Source organism: Monodon monoceros, unplaced genomic scaffold (assembly GCF_005190385.1).
Source record: "Monodon monoceros isolate NGI ecotype Baffin Bay Population unplaced genomic scaffold, NGI_Narwhal_1 Super_Scaffold_1, whole genome shotgun sequence".
Taxonomy (NCBI): Eukaryota; Metazoa; Chordata; class Mammalia; order Artiodactyla; family Monodontidae; genus Monodon; species Monodon monoceros.
In genome coordinates, this window is record NW_021703765.1 from 69,868,223 (window position 1) to 69,889,327 (window position 21,105).

General features: G+C 54.7%; 1 protein-coding gene across 1 annotated transcript; it reads left to right on the forward strand.

The window, feature by feature from the left end:
- Positions 1-74: 74 nt before the first annotated feature.
- Positions 75-20,500, forward strand: MVK (mevalonate kinase). The gene is made up of 11 exons (XM_029230421.1): positions 75-324; positions 1,063-1,154; positions 2,038-2,185; positions 4,853-4,997; positions 6,810-6,965; positions 10,076-10,179; positions 10,771-10,816; positions 14,765-14,855; positions 15,231-15,347; positions 18,538-18,691; positions 19,723-20,500. Exons 2-11 carry the CDS (start codon positions 1,077-1,079, stop codon positions 19,872-19,874), a joined length of 1,191 nt encoding a protein of 396 aa, XP_029086254.1. The 5' UTR covers positions 75-324; positions 1,063-1,076; the 3' UTR covers positions 19,875-20,500.
- Positions 20,501-21,105: the final 605 nt, after the last annotated feature.

Below are 21,105 nucleotides of genomic sequence, written 5' to 3' on the forward strand. Positions count from 1 at the left end.
TCTCAAGCCAATTGGTAAAGGGGCTCTCGGTTCGCGCGCTCTGATTGGCTGAGCGAAGGAAGAGGCCTCTTCCTCAGGCCGCCCGCGAGCTTGGGGATGAAGTCCCGGAGCGGCTCGAGCTCGGAAGCAGAGGACCTGTGGCGACAGGTGAGAGGTCGGGGTCCCGGGACAGGGTGGCGCGAAGTCCGAGGCCGAGACCCAGGACGACCCTGGACCGGGCTCCCGGCTTCTCTGGCTTAGCTTCCCCAACTCTGAGAATCCGTCCTGACGAGCCGGCAACCTGGAATCTGACAGACCGGATTTGGAGTTTCGGACAAGCAATAGGTACCCCCACTCCGAACCTGAGTTTACCCCCGAAGAAACAGGGATCACTGTAGTATATACTTAGCGCATAGTGCGGTTCTGGTCTCACGCTATTGAGGTAAATCCTTAAATGGATGGTAGTTTTGCATTATTTATAAAAATCTAAAACGCGCACACGTACGCCCAGCAAGTCACTTTCTAGGACTCTGTCTTGTAGAGATCCTGACTTAAATGTGCAAAAAAAAAAAAAAAAAAAAGGTATAACAGCTGTTTTCTGCAGCCTGTTTGTAATTGTGAAACGTTAGAAACAGCCTAAATGTCCAGGAAAAGGTTCCTTCTGGTTCATGATTTCATTTAAATTTCTGTCTTTAATAGTAGTAATAATAAAAGCTGGAACAAAGAACAGAGCCATTAATAAGTAACCATGAGTATTTGAGTGATTATGGTGTTTCCCTTGCATTATTTAATTTAACCTTCTCAAAACCCACTGAGCTAAGTACAGTTATTGTACCCGTGAAACTTTTGAGGTTCATAGCTATTTGAGTGAGTTAGCTAAGATGATATCACTGGGGAGTGGAAGAGCTGGATTTGAACCCAGATCTATTTGATGTGTCTAGCTGACTGCTACCCTGCACTGCGTTATTTGGGCACATAGCAAATGCTGATGGTAGCTGCCTTTTTTATTATAATGGTGAGCTTGAACTAGGCATTCTCTGAGTTCTGGGGACCTTCCATCCGCTTTCTGGCTTTCCTTTTCAGGACTCCCAGGAGCCATGTTGTCAGAAGTCCTGCTAGTGTCTGCTCCAGGGAAAGTCATCCTTCATGGAGAGCACGCCGTGGTCCATGGCAAGGTACAAGGCCCCCTGAGCCTTTGAGGATAGGAACTGCTTCTCCCTGATGCTAACCTTAAAAGAAGCTGAAAGGAAGCCTTGAGGCATAGCTTGGGAGTGCATCAGAGAGGAGGTCAGTTTCTCCCCACCTGGGCAAAGAAAAGACAGGTCTTAGGCCCTCTGAAGGGCTTCTCTGGCCCACCCAGTAAGAGAGCAAAAAGATGACATGGAAAGCCCCGTGGGTGGAATGAGGCCACTTAGGAAGTGAGCTTCGGTGGAGAAGAGAAGAGTTCTAAGGACTAAACTCTGGGGAAAACGAATAGGATTCTGCAAAGGAGCCTGAGACATGCATTGTCTCGTTTACCTCTTACAACTACTCTCTGATGTTAAACTTTTATTATCCTATTTTGCAGACGTGGAAGCTGGGACTTAGGAGGAGATCGGTAACTTGATCAAGGTCCCGTACACCTCGGTAGAGCTAGGAGTGAACCTGAGTCTGCTTGAACCCAAAGCCATGCTTTTTCCACTCTTTCAAGCTGTCGTTTTTCATATTTTTAACTTATATTTATCTTTGAAAGCATGGTGATTATGGGGAAGCCATTCCTTGGTGTTGAGAACGTGTGAACTTTTACGTGGGGAGGGCAAAAATAAGTAGGTATTAACTCCTAACTGATTGGTAGTGGCTGTGCCTAGGCGTGTGGGAGAGGGTGCCAACGTTTGATTAGGAGAGGGTGCCAAGGTTGATTAGCAGTGTCTGCCGAGGGCACATAGGTGAGAGTAGCCTGTGTGCTAGTATTTGCCCTCTCTTCTCGGCTCATTGACAAGGGCCCCTTTTTCCTAAGACAGGAGCCATGCTTGTTGCCAACCACCCTCAGGCTAACTGCTTGTGCCCTTCATTCTATAGGTAGCACTGGCTGTGGCCTTGAACTTGAGAACATTCCTCCGGCTTCAGCCCCACAGCAATGGGAAAGTGGACCTCAACTTACCCAACATTGGCATCCAGCGGGCCTGGGATGTGGCCAAGCTTCAGATGCTGGACACCAGCTTTCTGAGTAAGTGCAGGGAGCAGGAACCAGGTGCGGGAAGAGCCTGGGCCCCGAAGAGAGGGGGAAGGAGGACAGCTGGGCTGTCAGCCCAGGCTGTCCCCAAGGGACCAAAAGCCAGCCACTCTGGGGGTGTTTTCTCTCCTGTCCCCACAAAAATAGCTTCACTTATTTATTAATATTTTTTAAATTTAAAAGCATAAAATGATGCACTGGGTCTATGTGAGCCGTTGGGACAGGTCATCAGGGCCTACTGTTGCGTGAAAAAACACAAGATGCAAAACAGCACGTATAGATTAAGTATCAGTGGGTATGTAAATGCAGAGAAGAGGCCTGGGAAGATATATATCCGCTGACAATGGTGATTAGTTATGTCTTGGAGGGTACTTCGGTCGGGGAGTGGACAAAGGGAGCCTCCCTTCTACAATGTTGTTTTAACAAAGAGAATATTTTGGTGTTTTGTGTGATTGAAGATCGTTAAGAATAAAAGTAACTTATGTTACTGGAAAATACGGTCAATGCTGAGATGTTGCCAGGAAAAAAAAATCCCCAATTATCACTGCCTCCCACTCCACCCCCCCAGGACAACGCTAAGCATTTTGGTGTTCATCCTTCTGGGTAATTTCCTGTAGACCAGTAGTTAGATTGATTGATTGAGATAGGGAGAGAGCTTGTTTTTTACCCAAAATTGGATCAAGCCACATAAACTTTTTTTTTCTTTTCTCTTTTTTTTTCCTTCTTTTTCTTTTTGTTTCCTTCTTTTTCTGTTTTCTTTTTCTTCTTTTTTTTTTTTCCATATAAACTTCTTAGAAGTGTGTGGGATTTTTGCCTTCTTCGATATATTGGGGCTCTCTTCCCATGCCAATAAATAAAGGCCTCCGTGCTCATTTTTGCTAGTGTTGGGACTGTTTTGTCCACTCCTGAGCAGACACAGTTCGTTCATCAGCGGAGTGACTGTCTGCAGCAAAGCTGCGGTGTGTTCTTTGCTCTCAGTGCCTCCTGTCTGGGCTGACGCCTCGTCCTTTGGAACAGTGTCTCCCAGCCAGGGTGGGGCAAGTGAGACTCCTCCAGGGGCCTTTCTTTTTTTAAAAAAAATTAATTAATTAATTAATTATATTTGGCTGCGTTGGGTCTTCATTGCTGTGCGCGGGCTTTCTCTAGTTGCGGCGAGCGGGGGCTGCTCCTGATTGCGGCGCGCGGGCTTCTCATTGCGGTGGCTTCTCTTGTTGCGGAGCACGGGCTCTAGGCACCCCGGCTTCAGTAGTTGTGGCTCGCGGGCTCTAGAGCGCAGGCTCAGTAGTTGTGGTACACGGGCTTACTTGCTCCACAGCATGTGGGATCCTCCCAGACCAGGGCTCGAACCCGTGTCCCCTGCGTTGGCAGGTGGATTCTTAACCACTGTGCCACCAGGGAAGCCCTAGGAGCCTTTTCCAGATGGTTCCCTGTCCCCCATGAGAATCAGTCCACAGCTAGTCACTCAGCCACTCCCAAACCCTGCAGGGAGATGAAAGAAGAGTTGAAAACCCACAATTTCAAGCGAGCCTCAGCTCTGCCTTGAGATCCCCGGGGGAGGTTTTTGTTGTTGTTGTTTTAACAGTACAGATGGCTTCCGGGCCCTGCCCCTCTCCTATTGAGAATCGGTGGTGGTGGTAGGTGACCCGGCGTGTGTATTTGGGTGATTGCAGGGACAGCCTCAATTCAGAGTCACTACTTTGGAGCAACCTGGCCCTTGCTTTCCGTGCTACCCCAGGCCACTCAGCCTGGCCGGAAACGTTCCATGAGAACTGGCTGCTACTTTTGTATGTCAGTAGCACGGATTGAGCAGCCAGGTATAGTGGCACACGTCTCAGACCACCTGTCTGAGACTCCCTGTGTGAGCCTGGGAGGGTCACTTACCTCTCTGAGCCCCTGTGAGCAGAGTCATGATGCCTGGGAGGGTTGCTATTGATGATCCCACAGGGTGGGAGGTGGGTGGAGGCTGTGATATGGAGTGTAGTCATTCGCAAGGGCTCGTTAGACTACTTCTCCAAGGAGACAAAGGGGGTCTGAACTTTTTGGTGTCAAGTTTTCTACTAGGTTGCCAGTGTCTGCCACACTTTTCTTCCAGTGTTTTTTGTTCCCTCCTAATAGTCCTAAACATAGTGAACATTTGGGCATTTATGTGTCCTGGTTTTATGTGTGTGTCCTGTTCTCACTAATTATGCTTTGGGAGAGGGAAATAATACTGCCTTTGGTTTTGATTTTGTACCGTGGAGTTCAGTCCTAGGCCTTTGTGTGTGCGTGTGTGTGTGTGCTTGTGTGTATTTGAAAACTACTAGCAATTAAGCCCTTACTATATGCCAGGAGCAGTGCTAAGGATACTCTGTACCTTATTTAAACAACCCTGGGAGGATGTACTGCTGTTATCTTTGTTTACCAAGGAGGGAAACTGAGGTGTAAATAGATTAAGTCACCTACTCAAGGTCACAGTAACTGGCACAATCAGGGCCCAAACCCAAGTCTGCCTGCCTCCCAAGCCTGCAGTCCCCGACACCCTCAGCTGTGGTGCTCGGACCCTGAGTCCATGTCCATCCAGATGCTGACTCCCGTGATTGCTCGGCCTTTTGTATTCTGGTGTCTATAAAAGCCCCGAGGCCCTCTCACCCACCCGCTTGCACTTGTTTGCCCATGTGACAGAGCAAGGTGACGTCACAGCACTCACCCCGGAGCAAATGGAGAAGCTGAAGGAGGTGGCGGGCTTCCCCGAGGACTGTGCCGACCACGAGCACCTGGCTGTGCTGTCCTTCCTTTACTTGTACCTGTCCATCTGCCAGAGTCAGAGGTGTGTGCGCGGTCGGGGCAGGGAGTCCGGGTGCAGCCTGCCCCGGAAAGTGAGCCAGGGTGGAGGTAGTTTTGGCTGCTGGACGATGCACGGGCTCCTTCCCAGGCTCTGAATAACAGCAGCTGTCCTCGCCGCGTGCCAGGAGCCGTGCTAGACCCTATATGTATGGTCTGCTTTCAGTATTCATGGCAACCCCACGAGAAGGACACTCTCCTCATTTTGCACAGGGAGAAACTGGGACCCAGAGAGATAGAGACATTCAGGGCCACACAACTACTTAGTAAGTGGTGAGAGCTGGGAAATCAACTTAGTTCCCTTCAGTGTCGGCGCCTGCCTTTTTAACCCCACACTGCCTCCTCTGGCCTCTTCGATTCAACCAAAGCCAGATTCCATTCTCAGATCCACGGTGTGTCTTCTTCAAGCCATGCCCAGAGAGGCACCCTTGTTCCACATCCCACAGGCTCCAGGGGAACTCCGTGATTAGCAGAGTGAAGCCTGTGTTATGATAAGATCTGGGTTGTCTCCTCTCTCGGGAAAGCCGGCTCCTAGAGGGGGAAATTCCTGCTGAGGTGGTATCACATGGTGACAGAGGGCACGGGCTGAGGGTCAGACGGCATTGGTTCACACCCCAGCGCGACCATTTACTAGCTTTTGTGAGGTTCTTACCCTTCCTGAGCCTCAGTTTCCTCATCTGTAAGATGGGGGTGGTAATAGCACCTACCTCGTAGGGTTCCTGTGAAGTTAGATGAGTTCATTTACTTAAAGTGTTTGATTCAGAGCCTGGCACGTAGCTTGATAAATGTTAGCTATTATTATTATCACCTTCCTCAGAAAAACTATCAGAGGATTAGAAACATTATACATGAAATGGGCCTAGCACTGTAACTGGCACACAGTGCGTGTTCATTGTGATTTGTGGGCCAGAACCTGAAGGGAAAGCCTCAAGGCGCAGCCCTTCACTCGTGCAGCAGACGCTGGCTAAGCGGCCACTGGGCCCGGGCGCTGTGCTGCAGACACATTCAATCGCGTCTTGACACTTTTAGTCCAGTGCCGGGGTTTTCACCTTGAGAGGGGCGTGTCCCCTTCTGGGGTGAGGGCGGGGGACACATTCCAGAATCTGATGTGGGTGGGGTGGGCACGTGCAGTTTGAAAAGGCAGATTCAGTCTTATAATGTTATATTTGGAAAACGGGAAGAGTGCTTAATGGAAATGATAGAACCTGACGTCTGACGGTTCTCGCTGGGGGGAAGTAGAGGTAAGATGCAGCGATTGGGAACTCTCTGCTGATCCAGAGCAGGCCTGTGTTACACGCGGCTGGGAAACGCTGTCCAGCAGGAGAGGCATCCCGTGAACACAGTATCAGCGCCCAGGGGGATCATTTGAGGACGGTCTTGCAGGATGGGTAGGAATTCCCCTGGGGGAGAAAGGGGTGCAGAGCTGTCCTGGGCAGAGGGACCAGCCTATGCTGAGGGCAGGGCATTGAAAGAGCCTTGCTTCTGTGGGGAGCAGGAAGGAGTTTACAGGAATGGTCGGTGGATCGCGAGGCACTTTTAGGAAGAGCTCCGGTTGGACAACAACATAGTGACTTAAACGATCCTCTCCCTGTTTTCAAGTTGTCTGATTCACCATGAGTTCCTGCCATCCAACAGGGGTGCCTTTGGGGTTGGGAGATCTCCCCGAGGTCAGAAAACTGGGCCAGACAATTAGAGTGAGGCCCTGCCCGTGTCCAGTCCTGGGTCTGGGCCGCCGGTTCAGCGCGGGCCCCTCGCGGCCCTCCAGGAGAGCCACGCTCTGCTGCCTGCTGTGTTTCAGGGCCCTGCCCAGCCTGGACGTTGCCGTGTGGTCGGAGCTGCCCACCGGGGCCGGCCTTGGCTCCAGTGCCGCCTACTCCGTGTGTTTGGCGGCTGCCCTCCTGACTGCGTGCAAGGAGATCCCAAACCCACTGAAGGATGGCGAGGCCGCCAACAGGTAATCAGGCCCTTGCCTCGCTCCTTGTCCTTCCTGGGCTCCGCACCCTGCACCAAGAGGAGAGAGGTGTCCCTTGGCCACGTTACAGCTGAGGATGCTGGGGGACAGGGCAGCCACACAGCTAGTGATGGCAGAGCTAGATCTGGACCCGGCGGTCTGAATCCAGAGCCTGAGCTCTTTGCCCCCAACCCGCCACCCCTCCTTGCCTCCTTTGGGTTCAGGTGCCCGTGATTTGGTAGAAAGAGCCTGAGCCCGGATGTAGAGGGCAATGGATCAGAGGAGCCATCGGGCCGCCCCTGCCATCGACTCGCTGAGGGACCTTGGCCAGCCTGCTGCCCCCCCACCCCACCCTGGGAGCCTCACTCAGTGAGGCTGTAAATGTCGATACGGATACCCGGCGGGTGTTGCCAGCTGGTACCAAATGGTTATGAAAAGCAGTGTAACGTGCTGAGAAATAAACAGAAGTGTCCGTCAGGTCAGGGCGTCTCCCCTCCCGTGGGTCCTCGACCCACAAGGTCGCACCGTCTCCTCCGCGGCTTATTGTAAGTCACTGAGGCTTGTCCAGACAGGGCTGCCGGTGGACTGTTTCTGTTACTTGGGGAAACTTGAGAAACCGGCCCTAGCGCAGATAATGCAGTTTGCCCTGGGAGTTGGGGATGAGGCCCCAGCATCCAGCCTGGCAGCTTCTTGGTGACGCCTGCCCTGGGCCCTCATGGCTCCGGGGAGCCCTCCCGCTGGGGGGCCTTATGTACCAGCCATGTGGGCCCAGCTGTGCTGTCGGGGACTCTGCTGGCTAAGCCCGGAGGTCGCTTTGGTCCCCGTGGCCACAGCAGGTGTGTGGGACTGTTGATGTGATTCCCGGTCCAAATTCCCCAGGGCTGCTCTGAAGGGCGTGTGCTGGAGAGAGGCTGGGGCGGGGCGGGGGGGGGAGGGGCCCGCGGAGGTGGCCGTGGGAAGCATTCGGCAGGTAATGAGCCCGTAATGATTGCACCTGCGGGGGATGCGAGGCAGCTATTCTCCGGAATGGTTTTCAGGAATCTCAGGTTTGCAGGTTAACTGGCTTCTCTCTGGGGCTCCATTTCCTCATCTGAAAGTGAGGGGCAGCACCTATGATCCCTTGGGTGGGGGGAGCTTCCAGTCTTGACATGTGCTGATCCCGAGATAAGATGGTGACTCAGGAAGGAGGCTTCAAGACAGCCGCTCATTACTGTGTGCTGATCACTGCTTCTAGCCCAGAGCAGTGAAGGCCGTGTTGCCCTGGGTGTCCCACATAGACACCTGCCCACAGGCCGGCCAACTGGCTCTGCCTTTCAAAGGATATGGGTGGTTTTGTGTGCGTGCGTGCATGTACACGCCTGTGGGTGGGCCAGTGTCCAATGTGCATGTGGCTGTGGTCTTTCTCATGCTGCTTCCTTCCACCCAGTTCTCCCACCTCCCCTGAAGACCCATCATTCCTTCTCAGAAGCTGTGAAGAGAGCAGACCCACCCGCCCTGCCCCCCAGCATTTCCCAATCGGAAGGAAGGCTCGAGTTTGCAGAGTGGGCCAGGCCCTGGGCTATGTTCAGCTACCCCTTCCCCACCTTGCTGGCTTGCTCGCTCACTTTTCGGTCCTGGAAAGGGCCAGTTCTTGTCCAGTTCCAGGAGTAACACAGGCTGCACAGCCTCGGGCTGGACTGCTCTCCCGCTATGTCTTGCCTCACTGACCCACCTTGTCCCTCAGCCCCTCCATTCAGAACAGGGTGTGCCCCGTCCAGCCGGCATCGCACTTCCCAGAGGCTGTAGTTAAGTTCTGGTGGCTTCCTGACATCTGCTCTGTATTAGACTCCAAGCTGCAAGCAGTTAAGGACCGCGTCTGTGTGGGCTTAGTCACAGGTACATAGTAGATGCTCAATAAATATTGGACAAGTCAGTGAGTCTCGTCGGCACCAAAAAGGTCAGTAGTTAACGAGCTCAGGCAGTGAGTGGTACTGTGGTCTGAATCTCGGTGTCCTCTGCTGTAAGAAAGGGGATGGTAATTGTGCCTTCCCTTTTGAGTTATTGTGATTGTGAGGATTACAGATCGTCCATTAGAGAAAGCCTTTAGCGCAGTGCTTGGCCCTGGGTAATCAGTAGCTTTGAGCAGTGTTAACTCACTATGAATCATAGCCTCACAACCACCGTGTGAGTCTCAGGTCCCTAAAATCCTCATCTGACAGATGAGGAAAGAGACTCAGAGGGGGTGATTGACTTGCCCAAGGCTCCACAGCAAAGGAGTGGGTGGACCAGGCTTGGAGTGACTCCAGGTGCCGTGATCCCAGGTGGCCTCTTTTTCCAGAGCACATACTCTCCCCTGGGCATTTTACAAAGCACCTGTGTTTTTTCCATCCCACAAAATCCTCTGTGAGGTGGACATCTTTATCCCTATTTCCCAGATGAGAACACTGAGGGTCGGAGGTGACGCAGTTGCTCAGGGATGCCCAGTGAGTCAGCGGCGGGATGGGGTTCACCCCAGCTCCCTGCTTGATTCCCAGCTCAGCTGCACAAGCCCCAGTGGCTTCTGCCATTTCACGGGGCAGGGGCTCGACAGAAAGGAAACAAGAGCTGAGAGAGAAGGTGGGGCAGTGGGGCTGAGCACTTGCCCTCGTTTGATACTCACATGTTTTGGGTCTGTTCACTTAAACCGTCATTGAGTCCACATCCCTTCTGGGGAGGCACTGTGGCCACGGGCTGGGGAGGGATCCAGAGATGACCCACATTCCACACCCCTGCGCTGAGCCTGTGAGGAGGGAGGAGTTACCATCCTACAGAGAAGAGTGAGGCTCAGAGAGGGCAGGCAAGGGGCCCAGGGTCACTCAGCTCGTAAGAGGCAAAAAGCAGGATCCCGTGAACTCAAAGCCTTGTCTCTTTTCGCTGTACCAGGCGAAAAGGCATGCTTTAGGGCGTGCTCTTTAGCCGGAGAGGTTCAGAATTGTTTATTTTTCTCTTCTTTCTGAGTTCGGGGCCCAAGCCCCTTTGCCTTTTGGTCTCCAGCAAACCCAGCCTGTGACCCCTGCCCTCTGCTTCCCTCGGTGACCCCCAGCCCCCTCTTCACCACCATGGACAGTAAAGACAAATCTCTGTGTCTCCTCCAGGTGGACTGAGGAGAGCTTGGAACTAATTAACAAGTGGGCCTTCCAGGGGGAGAGGGTGATTCATGGGAACCCCTCCGGAGTGGACAACGCTGTCAGCACCTGGGGTAGGTGCTGCCTCGGGCCTGTGTTCTTTATTTTTAGTCTTTTAGAAATTCTTATGACAAGCGTAGCTGCCCAGGCTCTGTGGGTTTGGGATGAGCAGCATCAGTGGATTCTGAGGAAGATGGCATTTTCCTGGTGGGAGGGGAACGGGGGACATCTCAGGGCCTCACATGTCCTAGATCCAAATCTTGGGAGGTGGGCCGGGGCCTGGGCAGCTACGGTTTCAGTGGGACCCCCAGCCCCAGGGGTCCAGATGGTGAAGCTGTGGAACCATTGCTGTGGGGTCTGCAGACCACACCAGCTGGGCTCCCCTCCGGTGAGAACGCCTGCTGTAGTCCCACCTCTACCCCATCACCGTGCAGCCCATCGGAGGGAAGCTGGATGCCTGGATGTAAGGGAGGGACCCCAAGTCCTGGGTGCAGAGTGCCTTCGCGCCCTCCTGGGCCTTTGCTGCCTGAAGCTGAGATGCCTAGTTATGGGGTTGAGTCTGGTTACGGTGACACTCTACCCGTACCCCGAACCCAGCCCCTTTCCCAAGAGGCACAGGTACGGAGCTTTTCCTACGACTCTGACTCACTCTTTCTTCTCTTTAGGAGGAGCGCTCCGATACCAGCAAGGGAAGATTTCATCCTTAAAGAGGTAATTCTGGGGGAGCCGCAGCTTCCGCGTCTGGCAGGGAAGGGGGGAGCCCCATTTCTTTGGGAAGGAGTGAGGGGCATGTGCCCCTGGGCATCCCCTCCCCTGTGTGGTCCCACAGGGCGTGGGCCGCGAGGAAGCCTGCTCTTTCCTCTCCACTTTAGCTCTTTTTTTTTTTGCTGTGCCGCGTGGCTTGTGGGATCTTAGTTCCCTGACCAGGGAGGATTGACCCATGGCCCTCAGCAGCGAGAGTGCAGAGTCCTAACCACCGGACCGCCAGAGAATTCCCCACTTTAGCTCTTAAATTGCCGAGAGATCAGAGGGGGAGGTCATGCAAGGCTGCGCCATTCCACTTCCAGGAAGTGGCTGTTTCCCCAGACCTTCATTCAGTTACCTGTTCATCCGTTCAGTTACCTGTTCATCCGTCCATTTGTTCAGTAAACAAGAACTGATACCTTCCTGTGTTCCAGATGACACTGCATTAGGGCCTAGGGGTATAAAGATGAATCTCGGACATAGTCCTGGGCAGTTAGGGACAGACATACACACACAAGCCACCAGAAGACAACGTGGGAGTTGCTATAGTGATGGCACCGTGGCCGAGCACGACTGGAGCCCGCAGCAGGCTCGTGGGAGTCCGAGTGGAAGGGACATTTAGCAACTTGCAGCTTGTTTTGTATTTCCTTCCGCCTTCCCGCCGGAAGCCTTGGAATTACAGACATGCGTATTAAATTCCAACACCCTCTGTTCTGTTTGCACTCAGTGTGGAAACATCAGCGGCAGGAGTGAAGCTCATGGCCAGCAGGAGCAGGTGCCTCCTGGCTCTTCCCTGAGCCCTCCATCAAGTTGTGGGGGGGCAGTGGTTGTCCCAGGGTGCTCTGCCGCCTCGGGGCACCTTTCCACGCTCTGAGGGTCCCAGGGCTCCCTGTCACCTTCTGCAGCCAGGGTGGTCTTCTTGGCAGCTGGACAGCAGGTCCCGGCCCTCTGCCTCTGCCAGCTGGGCCACTCCATTCGAGGCTCAGTGACCTGGCAGGCCATGGTGCGGACTCCTTCTGCCTGCACCTCTGGCATCTCCCCACCCCTGCTCTGTCAGCTTCTGGGAGCCAAGCCTGCCTTTCTGAGGCCCCACATCAGCGTTTCTTTAGCCTCAGCGCTGCGGACGTTTGGGGCTGGAGAATCCCTTGCAGTGGGGGTGGTCCTGTGCAGCGTGGGATGTTTAGTAGCATCCCTGGGCTCTGCCCACCGGATACGCGTAGCACCTCCCCTGTCTCCCAGTGTGACAACCAAAGAGAGCTCCAGACATTGCCACCTGTCCCCTGGAGGGCAAGTGCCCCTGGGTGACAGCCACTGCTCCACACAAAGGAGGGAGCGGAACCATTTAGGAGCTCGGAACAGCTTCCTCCGGCTGCTTGTGGAAGCGATGGCAGGGGAGTCTTGTGCCCAAGTGGCGGCTGGCCCTGCCAGGTGGACCGAATCCACGTGCAGTGAGAGCAGGAGCGAAGGCGGGATGCAGAGGTCTGTGGGCCCGTGCCTGCCCTCAGCCCACGGGCTTTTGGAGGAGGCAGTCATGGCTGTGATCCTCGGCACACAGGTGTCCTCGGGGTTCTGAAGCCGCTGGGGATGACAGTCATAGGCAGGCTGCAGACCTGGGGAGTCCTTCTCAGGGCAGGGGCAGGTCATTCACTCTGTTCCCTGTGAGCCTGTTGTATCCTAAGCCCTGAATTGGGCCCTGGGGACAGAAGATCAATGCAGATGTGGCCAGGCACATGCATGGCCTATGGGGGGAATTAAGAGCTGAGCGCTGGAGGGCTTCCCAGGCATGCGGAGGCGTGGGGAGAGGCCCCAAGGTGTGCACAGTGACCAGTGGTGGTGGCGGGGTGGTGGCAGATTCTCTGGGGTCCACAGGCTCAAGTTTGAGCCCAGCTCTGCCATTTGCCTGCTGGGGGCCCTTAGGTGAGTCACTTCTCCTGAGGCCTCTGTCTTCTCATTTACGTAATAGGGATCCTGGGCATGAAATCAGAAATGGTATTTATCAAGTGCTTATTCACTCCTTCCTGACCAAATTCATTCATCCAGTCTACAAATATCTCTGAAAAACTCCTGGGTGCTGAGGCCTCAGCAGGGAACCCAAAGTCCCGCCTTCATGGAACTCCCACTTTGTGGGAGGACAACCCACAGACAGATGTCCCTGTAAGGGCACAGCAGGCCATCTCCATGGCCTTAGGACACATAAAGCAGAGTGAAGGCCGGAACGTGAAGGGGGGAGTTGGACAGGCTGATCAAGGGAAGCCTCTAACCGGACGGCATTTGAGCAGAGCTGCCGAGGCCGGGGCAGGTCCCTGGAGGAGGAGACGCACATGCAAAGGCCCTGAGGCAGGAGTGTTCCTGGCGTGCTTAGCAGCAGCCAGGAGGCCAGTGTGGCTGAGTGGAGTGAGCTCCAAGGGAGGGCAGAGATGAGATGAGGCTGAGGACATAGCCAGGCCCAGATCACTTACAGGGCATAGCCCCAGGTGGTGGTCACTGGATGTCATAGGACCCTGAGTTTTGTGGGGCCCGCAGGGCTAGCAGCAGGCCCGTTTGCAGAGGACTTTTTCTGAGAAAGATGAAGATGTGACACCCAAAGTTCTCCCATCCTGATGGATGGTGACAGAGCGGCTGACCTTTGCTGCTGGTTACAGGGTGCTGCGGCGAGCAGATGGCAGATTCTCTGAGAAGCCAGGAGGCCAGACTCCACATTAATCCCACCAATGGCTTAAAGAGGAGCCCTTGCACCCCAGACCACGCCTGGTGCTTCTCAATAAAAAAAAAATAATAAAAGCATTGTTTGCGGAGAGGATCAAGATGCGACCTCCCAGAATGCTGCCCTTTTGAGGAATGGCTTGTCTTTAAAGGGAAGAGAAAAGCCAAATAGAATGTTCATCGTTTGTAAAGTTAAAAAAAAGCCAGTCTCCAAGGCTGAGAATCGATATTAATTTCATGGGCTTATGGGCGGTGAGATCAAGCAGGTTTCTGACAGCCTTTTCCAGCCCTGTTGGATTTTACAATCTTGATCTGTGAAAAGAAAAGCGAATAAACGTATTGGGCCTGTCTCCAGCTATCTCTGGCTAGAGCTCATCCAAATTCTCCACGCTCTGTCCCTGGCCTTGGAGCAGTGCTCTGAAAGGCAGGTTGGGATGACAAGAAACAGTGGCTTAAGTCCCCAAAGACAGCCAACCACAAGGACAATTGGGGTTGTGGCTTTAGGAGGGATTAGAAAGCCCAGAGGGCAGATGAGGACGACGGGGTCGTGCTGGAGAGCCGGCTGACCGTGGCCCCACCAGGCCCTCCGTTCTCCCATCTGGGGGTGACTGACTTCCTCTAACCACACCTAGTATCAAACCAGGGCCACTGGTCTGGGCACCGTCGAGGCAGGGCAAGAACTGGCTCAGAGCGCTGGGACCCTGACTCTCCCATAAGGCTGCCCTCCCCTCGCGTTCCTGTGCCCACTGGAGCATCCTTCTTCCCCATGCCCCCTCCATGACCCATCCCTGGTCCTGTGGCTTTTTCTTTTTGAATCTCCAGCACGCTCCTCTCCAGTTCCCTGGGGTGGCCCACAGGACAGAACCTCAGCCCCTTCTTGTACCCTTTGTACTTCTAACTCCATGCATGCCAGGCCCTCCATGTGCATGTTCGCTCGAGGTTGAATGAATGAATGAGTGAGTCACCAGCCAAAGGAAAATGTCCATCCGCTCAGGGGCCAAAGCAGGGAGGCAGCTGTAGGCGGTGGTGGGCACCCCGGGGTGGGCGTCAGGAACCCATGCTCCCTGGACCTGTCTCCAGCCTGCCATTGACGTCGCCTCCCCGGGCCTCTGCTTCCTGCACTGGGTCAGGGTGGGGCGGAGTACAGGCGGGCCCCAGCCCTGACCCAGCTGCCCTGTCCTGGGCTCACTGTGGACCCTCTTCACCCCACAGGCCACCAGCTCTGAAGATCCTGCTGACCAACACCAAAGTCCCTCGCAGCACCAAGGCCCTGGTGGCCGGCGTCAAGAGCAGGCTGCTGAAGGTGCCGCTGGCTCCACTCCTGGGCGGGTTCCCGGCAGGGCCACGGCACTCACGTTTGGGTGTCCAAGCCCCCCCTCTGCCTCGTGGGTTAGTGGAGGGGGGTGGGGTGGAGGGGACCTGGGAATGTACCGTCTGTCCATACCCCTGCCGGGAGGCAGAACAGGCATTGTTAGACGTGCTGGCTTTGCAGTGAGAACCCCCGCTTGGGTCAAGCGTGACTGGACAAGGCGGGGACCAGGCCAGAAGGAGAGGGGGTCTCCTTAGAGGGTGGGTGTGGGCCCTGGGGACACCTCCTCCCCCTGCCCTGGTGCTGGAGCAGCTGTCCAGTGTCTGCCAGCCCCCAGGCCTCATGGGCCCTCGATCCCTTTCCCTGCAGTTCCCAGAGATCATGGCCCCCCTCCTGACCTCCATAGACGCCATTTCCCTGGAGTGCGAGCGGTTGCTGGGGGAAATGACGGCGGCCCCGGCCCCAGAGCACTACCTTGTGCTGGAGGTAAGAGCCCGCCTGCAGGATCGGGGTCCCTCACCCATGGCGCTGTCCCAGGCAGGGGCTCCCCATCTGCGCTCAGAATCCCTGGGAGCTAAAACACAGAGGCCGGGCCTGGGCACCCATGTGTGCACCCGTGAGCAAGCGTGCCTTCTTTTGAAGCCTCTTCCCAGGTGATTCGGAATAATCAAGTGAACACACAGACAGCACTGAGGGCGGTGCGTGGCATGTGCTAAGTACGACGGGCCAGGTTTGGGATCATGCATGTAAGGACACAGTCCTCCATAGGTCCAGGAGCAATTTCTCCCCTGGCTGCTTCCCGTCATGTTTGCTAAGTGCATCTATTCATGCAGTAACTGTTTCTCACCTGCATGCTGTGGATCAGACATGGTCTAAAATTGTTCTCTCACTGTCAATACTCCAGCCACCACCCTGTGCCTAATTCTAGTGTAGAGGTTGAGACCTCACGCTTTGGATTTCCTCAGGCCCAGGTCTGAATCGTGGCCTCACTGGACTGTCTTAAGAGTGCAGTGAGGCCCTGTGGGTAACACACGAGCACAATGCCCGATGAGCCACCAGCTCAGCCAGAGGGCCCAGGCTCATTCCCAGACCCGGTCCATCTGGCCCAGTGAATGGACTGCATTAAAAAGCCATCTGGCTTCCCTGCAAGAATCAGAAGATCCGGCAGCCCCGGCTGACATAGCTGTGTGGCAGCGGTCAGCTGGAGGTGCCCAGGGGACCCCCTTGAGAGTGGCCCTGGGGTCTCCATTTCTCCGTAGTCCCCACCACTCCCTAAGTATTACCCACAGCCACTATACTCTTTGCCTGGTGCCTCCCTGTCCCACTGTAGGCATTTGAGTCTGCAGCCCCTGTAATGAGTGGGAACTGCTACTCTCCCAGGTCTCTTCACAAATGATTCCTCACTTAGTCCTACAACAACCTACCTGTGAAGTGGATAAGTTGCCACCCTTTTACAGATATAAAAACCAAGACCTAAAGAGGATGACTTTCTCTGAGGTTTTCCAACTAGTGAGTGGCCCTGAGCTAGGGAGTCACTGACTTACTTGTTTATTCCTTTAGTCAACAATTTTTTTTTTTTGGCCTTGTTGCACAGCTTGCAGGATCTTAGTTCCCTGACCAGGGATTGAACCTGGGCCACGACAGTGAAAGCGTCGAGTCCTAACTGCTGGACCGCCAGGGAATTCCCAACAAATTTTTAATGAGTATCTACTACAGGCCCGGTGTAGGGACTCCATCTAATTCATTTCTGGGCTTTTGCCCTCGTTCCCCCAGCCTTTGCCTGCTCATTCTCAATTCCTTTCCCGTAGAAAGGAAGGGAACACAGTCCTCCCGAGTAGGAAATTAATAATGATGGAGTGCTGCCTAAAATACACCCTGTTGAGCCCCTGGAGAATGCCTCAGAACAGCACGTCGATTATACATCGTGTATATTTTTGGCTTCGGCAGCCGCTGAAATGTGCAGCTCGCCTCCCGGACAGCTCTGCGCTCAAGCCAGCGAGCTGTCCTCCTGTGTCACAGCCTGTCATCTGATCCTTGACAGATTTTGGATCAGAATGTGACAGGTGTCTGGAACCTGCCTTGGCAACGTGACACCTGGTGCTCAGGCGCAGAGAGAGGCCCCCAGAAGTTTTCCCTCCCATCCAGCCCTCGGGGCTGGTGAAAGGCACCCGAGGCTGCCACCGGGCCATCACGCCTGTCTGCTCGTTTGTCAAAAGTACTGGGGTGTGTGAGGCGGGCTGCGGGGGGGAGGCAGACCCGACCCTGCCCGACGGCTCCAGGCAGGAGAACCAGGTGGGCCTCGGCAGACAGCCCTGTGATTGGCAACCCTTATGGCACACAGGCGCTCCCAGGACCCCGGGGCAGAGCTGCATGCTGTCAAGCCGCACACGGCAAGAAGTGGGTGGCGGGAAGGATGCCAAGGGTGCTCTCAGAGGCGGGGTAGATGCACGCTTCGCATCAGGCAGACCCGGCTTCCCGTGCCAGCTCAGTACCTTACTGGCTCAGTGACCTTAGGCAAATCACTTTCTCCTCTGAGCCTCAGTTTTCCCCTTTGAAAAATGGGGATGATAGTAATGCAACCATAAAAGTACTAACAGCAGCTGACGTTTGCCAAGCACTTACCCCATTCCACGCATCATGTGAAAGATACCTCATTCCATCCTCACAGCAATGAGGCAGATACTCTTACAATCCCTGCTTTACAAGGGGGGAAACTGAGGCTCAGAGTGAAAGACCTCTTCCCAAGACAAACGACCAAGAAGTGGCAGAGCTGGGACCCAAACCCAGGCCCCTCTGCCTCCAGATCCCACATTTGTAACTTCCCTGTAGACCGGAGCTCATCCTCAGAGCCTCAGCATCTAGTAGGGTGCCAGCAGCATGTTGAAGGGATTTGCCAGACACCGATGGAGTAAATGAAATGTAAATAGGGAACGCCTGGGCAGTGAGGGTTGTTAGCTTTGTTATTTCATCAACCTGTATCTTGTTTGATCTGCAGGAGGGCAGGAATTTTATTATGCATAATCAAAGAAACCTGAACAAACATTTAGCAATTTCCCCCACTTGTGACCTTGTTAGAACTACAAACCTCTTCTTATTCTGAAAATCGGTAGCTGAGGGAGCTGTAGGGTGGCATATTACTTGAGACTTCTTTTCCTGCAAATGACAGAAATCCATCTCAACTAGACTTTAGCAGAAAAGGAATTTATTGGCTTATAACTGACACGACCAGAGGGGACAGCTTCAGGCATAGCTGGATCCAGGGGCCAAAGATCTAGTGTGAAATCTACATCTTCTCTGTAATCTCCGACCATGTGCAGGGAAGATAACTCTGGCGGCCTACCTCTGAAGCCAACCAGTTTTGGCAGCTTCCAAGGAAAGAGGCAGAGTAAACCCTGGGAGGGATCTCATTGGCCCAGCTGGGGTCACAAGCCTGATCAGTCCCCATGGCCGGAGCCTTCTGTGGCCAGGCCTGGGACATGTGCTCACCACCAGCTCCATCCTAGCCCCGTGGGACGTCCTGCAGGAAGGAGAGGTTCTTTTATCAGTGGAGAGGGACAGTGTGCTGGGTAGTCAGAGCCATTTGCGTTCCCAAACCAGCAGCTGTCACGTGGACAGGGCGGGCACAGGACCTCGACCTCAGGTAGGCCAAGCAGGAACAGAGACCTCTCTCCCTCAGGAGCTCATCGACATGAACCAGCACCATCTGAATGCCCTTGGTGTGGGCCATGCCTCGCTGGACCGGCTGTGCCAGGTGACCATGGCCCACGGACTGCACAGCAAGCTCACTGGCGCGGGCGGCGGGGGCTGTGGCATCACGCTTCTCAGGCCAGGTACCCAGGGGATGGGCAGGGTTCCACCTGGGCAGTTCCCTTGGGAGAAAGAAGAGGCCTCTGAACAGTCTCAGCTCTGCTATATGGCCTTGGTCAAGTGAATTAACCTCTCTGGGCCTTTGTTGCCACATTGGTAAAATAAGGATGCTAACAATCTAGTTTATGTAAGATTGTTGCCTAGATTCAAGGAGGAAAAATGCATTTAGAGAGGCTGGTGCTGGGCTTGTTCCCACCACCTCCTTACCTGCCAAGCCTCCCACAAGCTTGAGAAGTAACCAGGACATTGTCACCACCAACCCTACCAGCCTTGCATCCCCTGCTGTCACCTCTTGATGGGGCCATGATGTGGACTGACCTTGCTACAAAAGAAAGGGGTCTCTTTCCTCTTAGTCTCTGGGGAAAGAGCAGGGCCGAGGATGAGGAACGGGCCTATAGCAGCCCCTGTGCTGGGGTGGGAGTCACTGCTCCTTTTGGTTTCCTTTCTCTCCGTCTCCCCTTCTTGGCCTTCTCCTCCTTCCTTTTCTTGTCCTGCTTTTCCCCTTTGCTCTGCTATAAGCCCTCAGTGGCCCACAGAGGCCCCCTCCGCCTCAGTGGGACTCCCAGGCCTCAGGGAGTCACCGTGTCCTAACTTCAGGAGACCTTGACTGTGGGGACCTAGTTCAGGCGGCGATGACGATGGCGAGAGAACATTCTTGAGCGTGTGTGGTGTACCAGGCGCTGTGCCAGGCTCTCCACCTGCAGTAGCCCATGCCAGCCTCACCGTGACCCTTGAGGGGTAGGTCTCATTATTATCCCCTTTCCCAGATGAGGAGACAGAGGCTCAGAGAGGGGAAGTCATTTGTCTGAGGCCCCACGGCTGAGCCAAGGCCAGGTCCGTGTGACTCGGGATCCACAACCCTCCCGGGGAGGGTGCCAGGCTCGGCATACCAACAGGAAGACCGGCCCCTGGGCCTGTGCCGTGAGCGGAGACAAACATTCTCCAAGGGAGTGGACGGTTGTCAGGGGTGACCTGCTGCCCTTCCTCCCCACAGATCTGGAGCGGCCGGAGGTGGAGGCCATGAAGCAGGCGCTGACCAGCTGTGGGTTTGACTGCTGGGAAACCAGCATCGGTGCCCCTGGTGTCTCCGTCCACACGGCCGCCTCCCTGGACGCCCCTGTCCGGCAAGCCCTGGATGGCCTCTGAGATGAAACCACCCCGCCACGAAGCCCCTTCCCGATTATCCTGGGCACTGGAGTTGTCCTCTGTGCTGGCCAGTGGGCACCCAGCTCCTGACGCTGACCGGGAGGCCCCCAGCCCCTCTGTGCCGTGAAGGCTGCAGAAATGACCTTAGGTGTCATCTAGTTCAGTGTCCCCTCCCACTGGCCATGCCCCCCAGTCCCCGGAGTGAGTCAGGCGGCCCAGAAGCCATGTCTGTGTTGTACAACGTTCTCTGGAGCCAGCGGACAGTGGGGCCATGTGGAGTCCTCTGAGACTCAAGGGCCTTTTTCCTGTCCTCCCTGAAGCACCCACAGACCCACAAATTCCCTGGCAGAGCTGCTTGGATCCGAGATGCAGGGGTCTGGTTCCCAGAGCAGCGGGCCTTCTCTCTCCTTCCACCTCTGCTCACCTCCCCCAGGAAGCCTTCCCAGGCTGTTCTCTCCAGCTAGACTGTGGGTTCCCTCAGGCGGTGTCCGGGTGGTGGTCTTTGCCTTCTACCCTGCAGCCCGAGGGTTGGCCAAAGGCAGGGTTGATGTGCAGCTTCTTCCAGTCTGAACCCAAGGGGTTTGCAGAAAAGATGGCAAAGGGGGAATAAAAAGATCTTGAGTAAACAGTGCTTCACTCGTGTCGGGAAAGAAGAGGGAGGGCCTGGTAGTCTCCAGCTGCCCACACCTTCCTCTCCTGTCCTGTCCCTTCTCCAGCCACTTTCTCAGTGGAAAGAAAGGCTTTGGGTCACTTGGTTGTGTGTCTCGGGGGATGGGGCGGGGTTTGCCCAGGTGGCCCTGGCCAGACAGGGACGGATGCCCGGACATCAAGCCCTCATCCCCTCAGCAGAGCTCCAGCCCACTTTTCCAAAAAGGGGAATTTTAAGCTTCCTTCCTTCTCAAATCGTGAGTACCCACTAATCCGCAGACTTTTTTAAGAAATGGAAACAAACCTGCTGTAGGTCATGGAATATTCCTTTCTTTCTAAAATTGACTGGGGGTGGGAAAGAGACGAGCACTGGTAGCCAGTGCCTGGCACCTGCTGGCCCTATTTGAATTTTATATTGCAAGTCAAGGCTCTATGAAATGGCAGAATCCATACAAAAGCTCTGGTAGCTAGCACGTTGCCACCGGAAGCTCTGGAAGCCCTGGGTCTGCGAGAGGCCGGACGAGAAGTTTGGGGGGGCTGGGGCAGGGAGTGCAGGATTTGGTTAAAATGGCTCTGTGCTTCT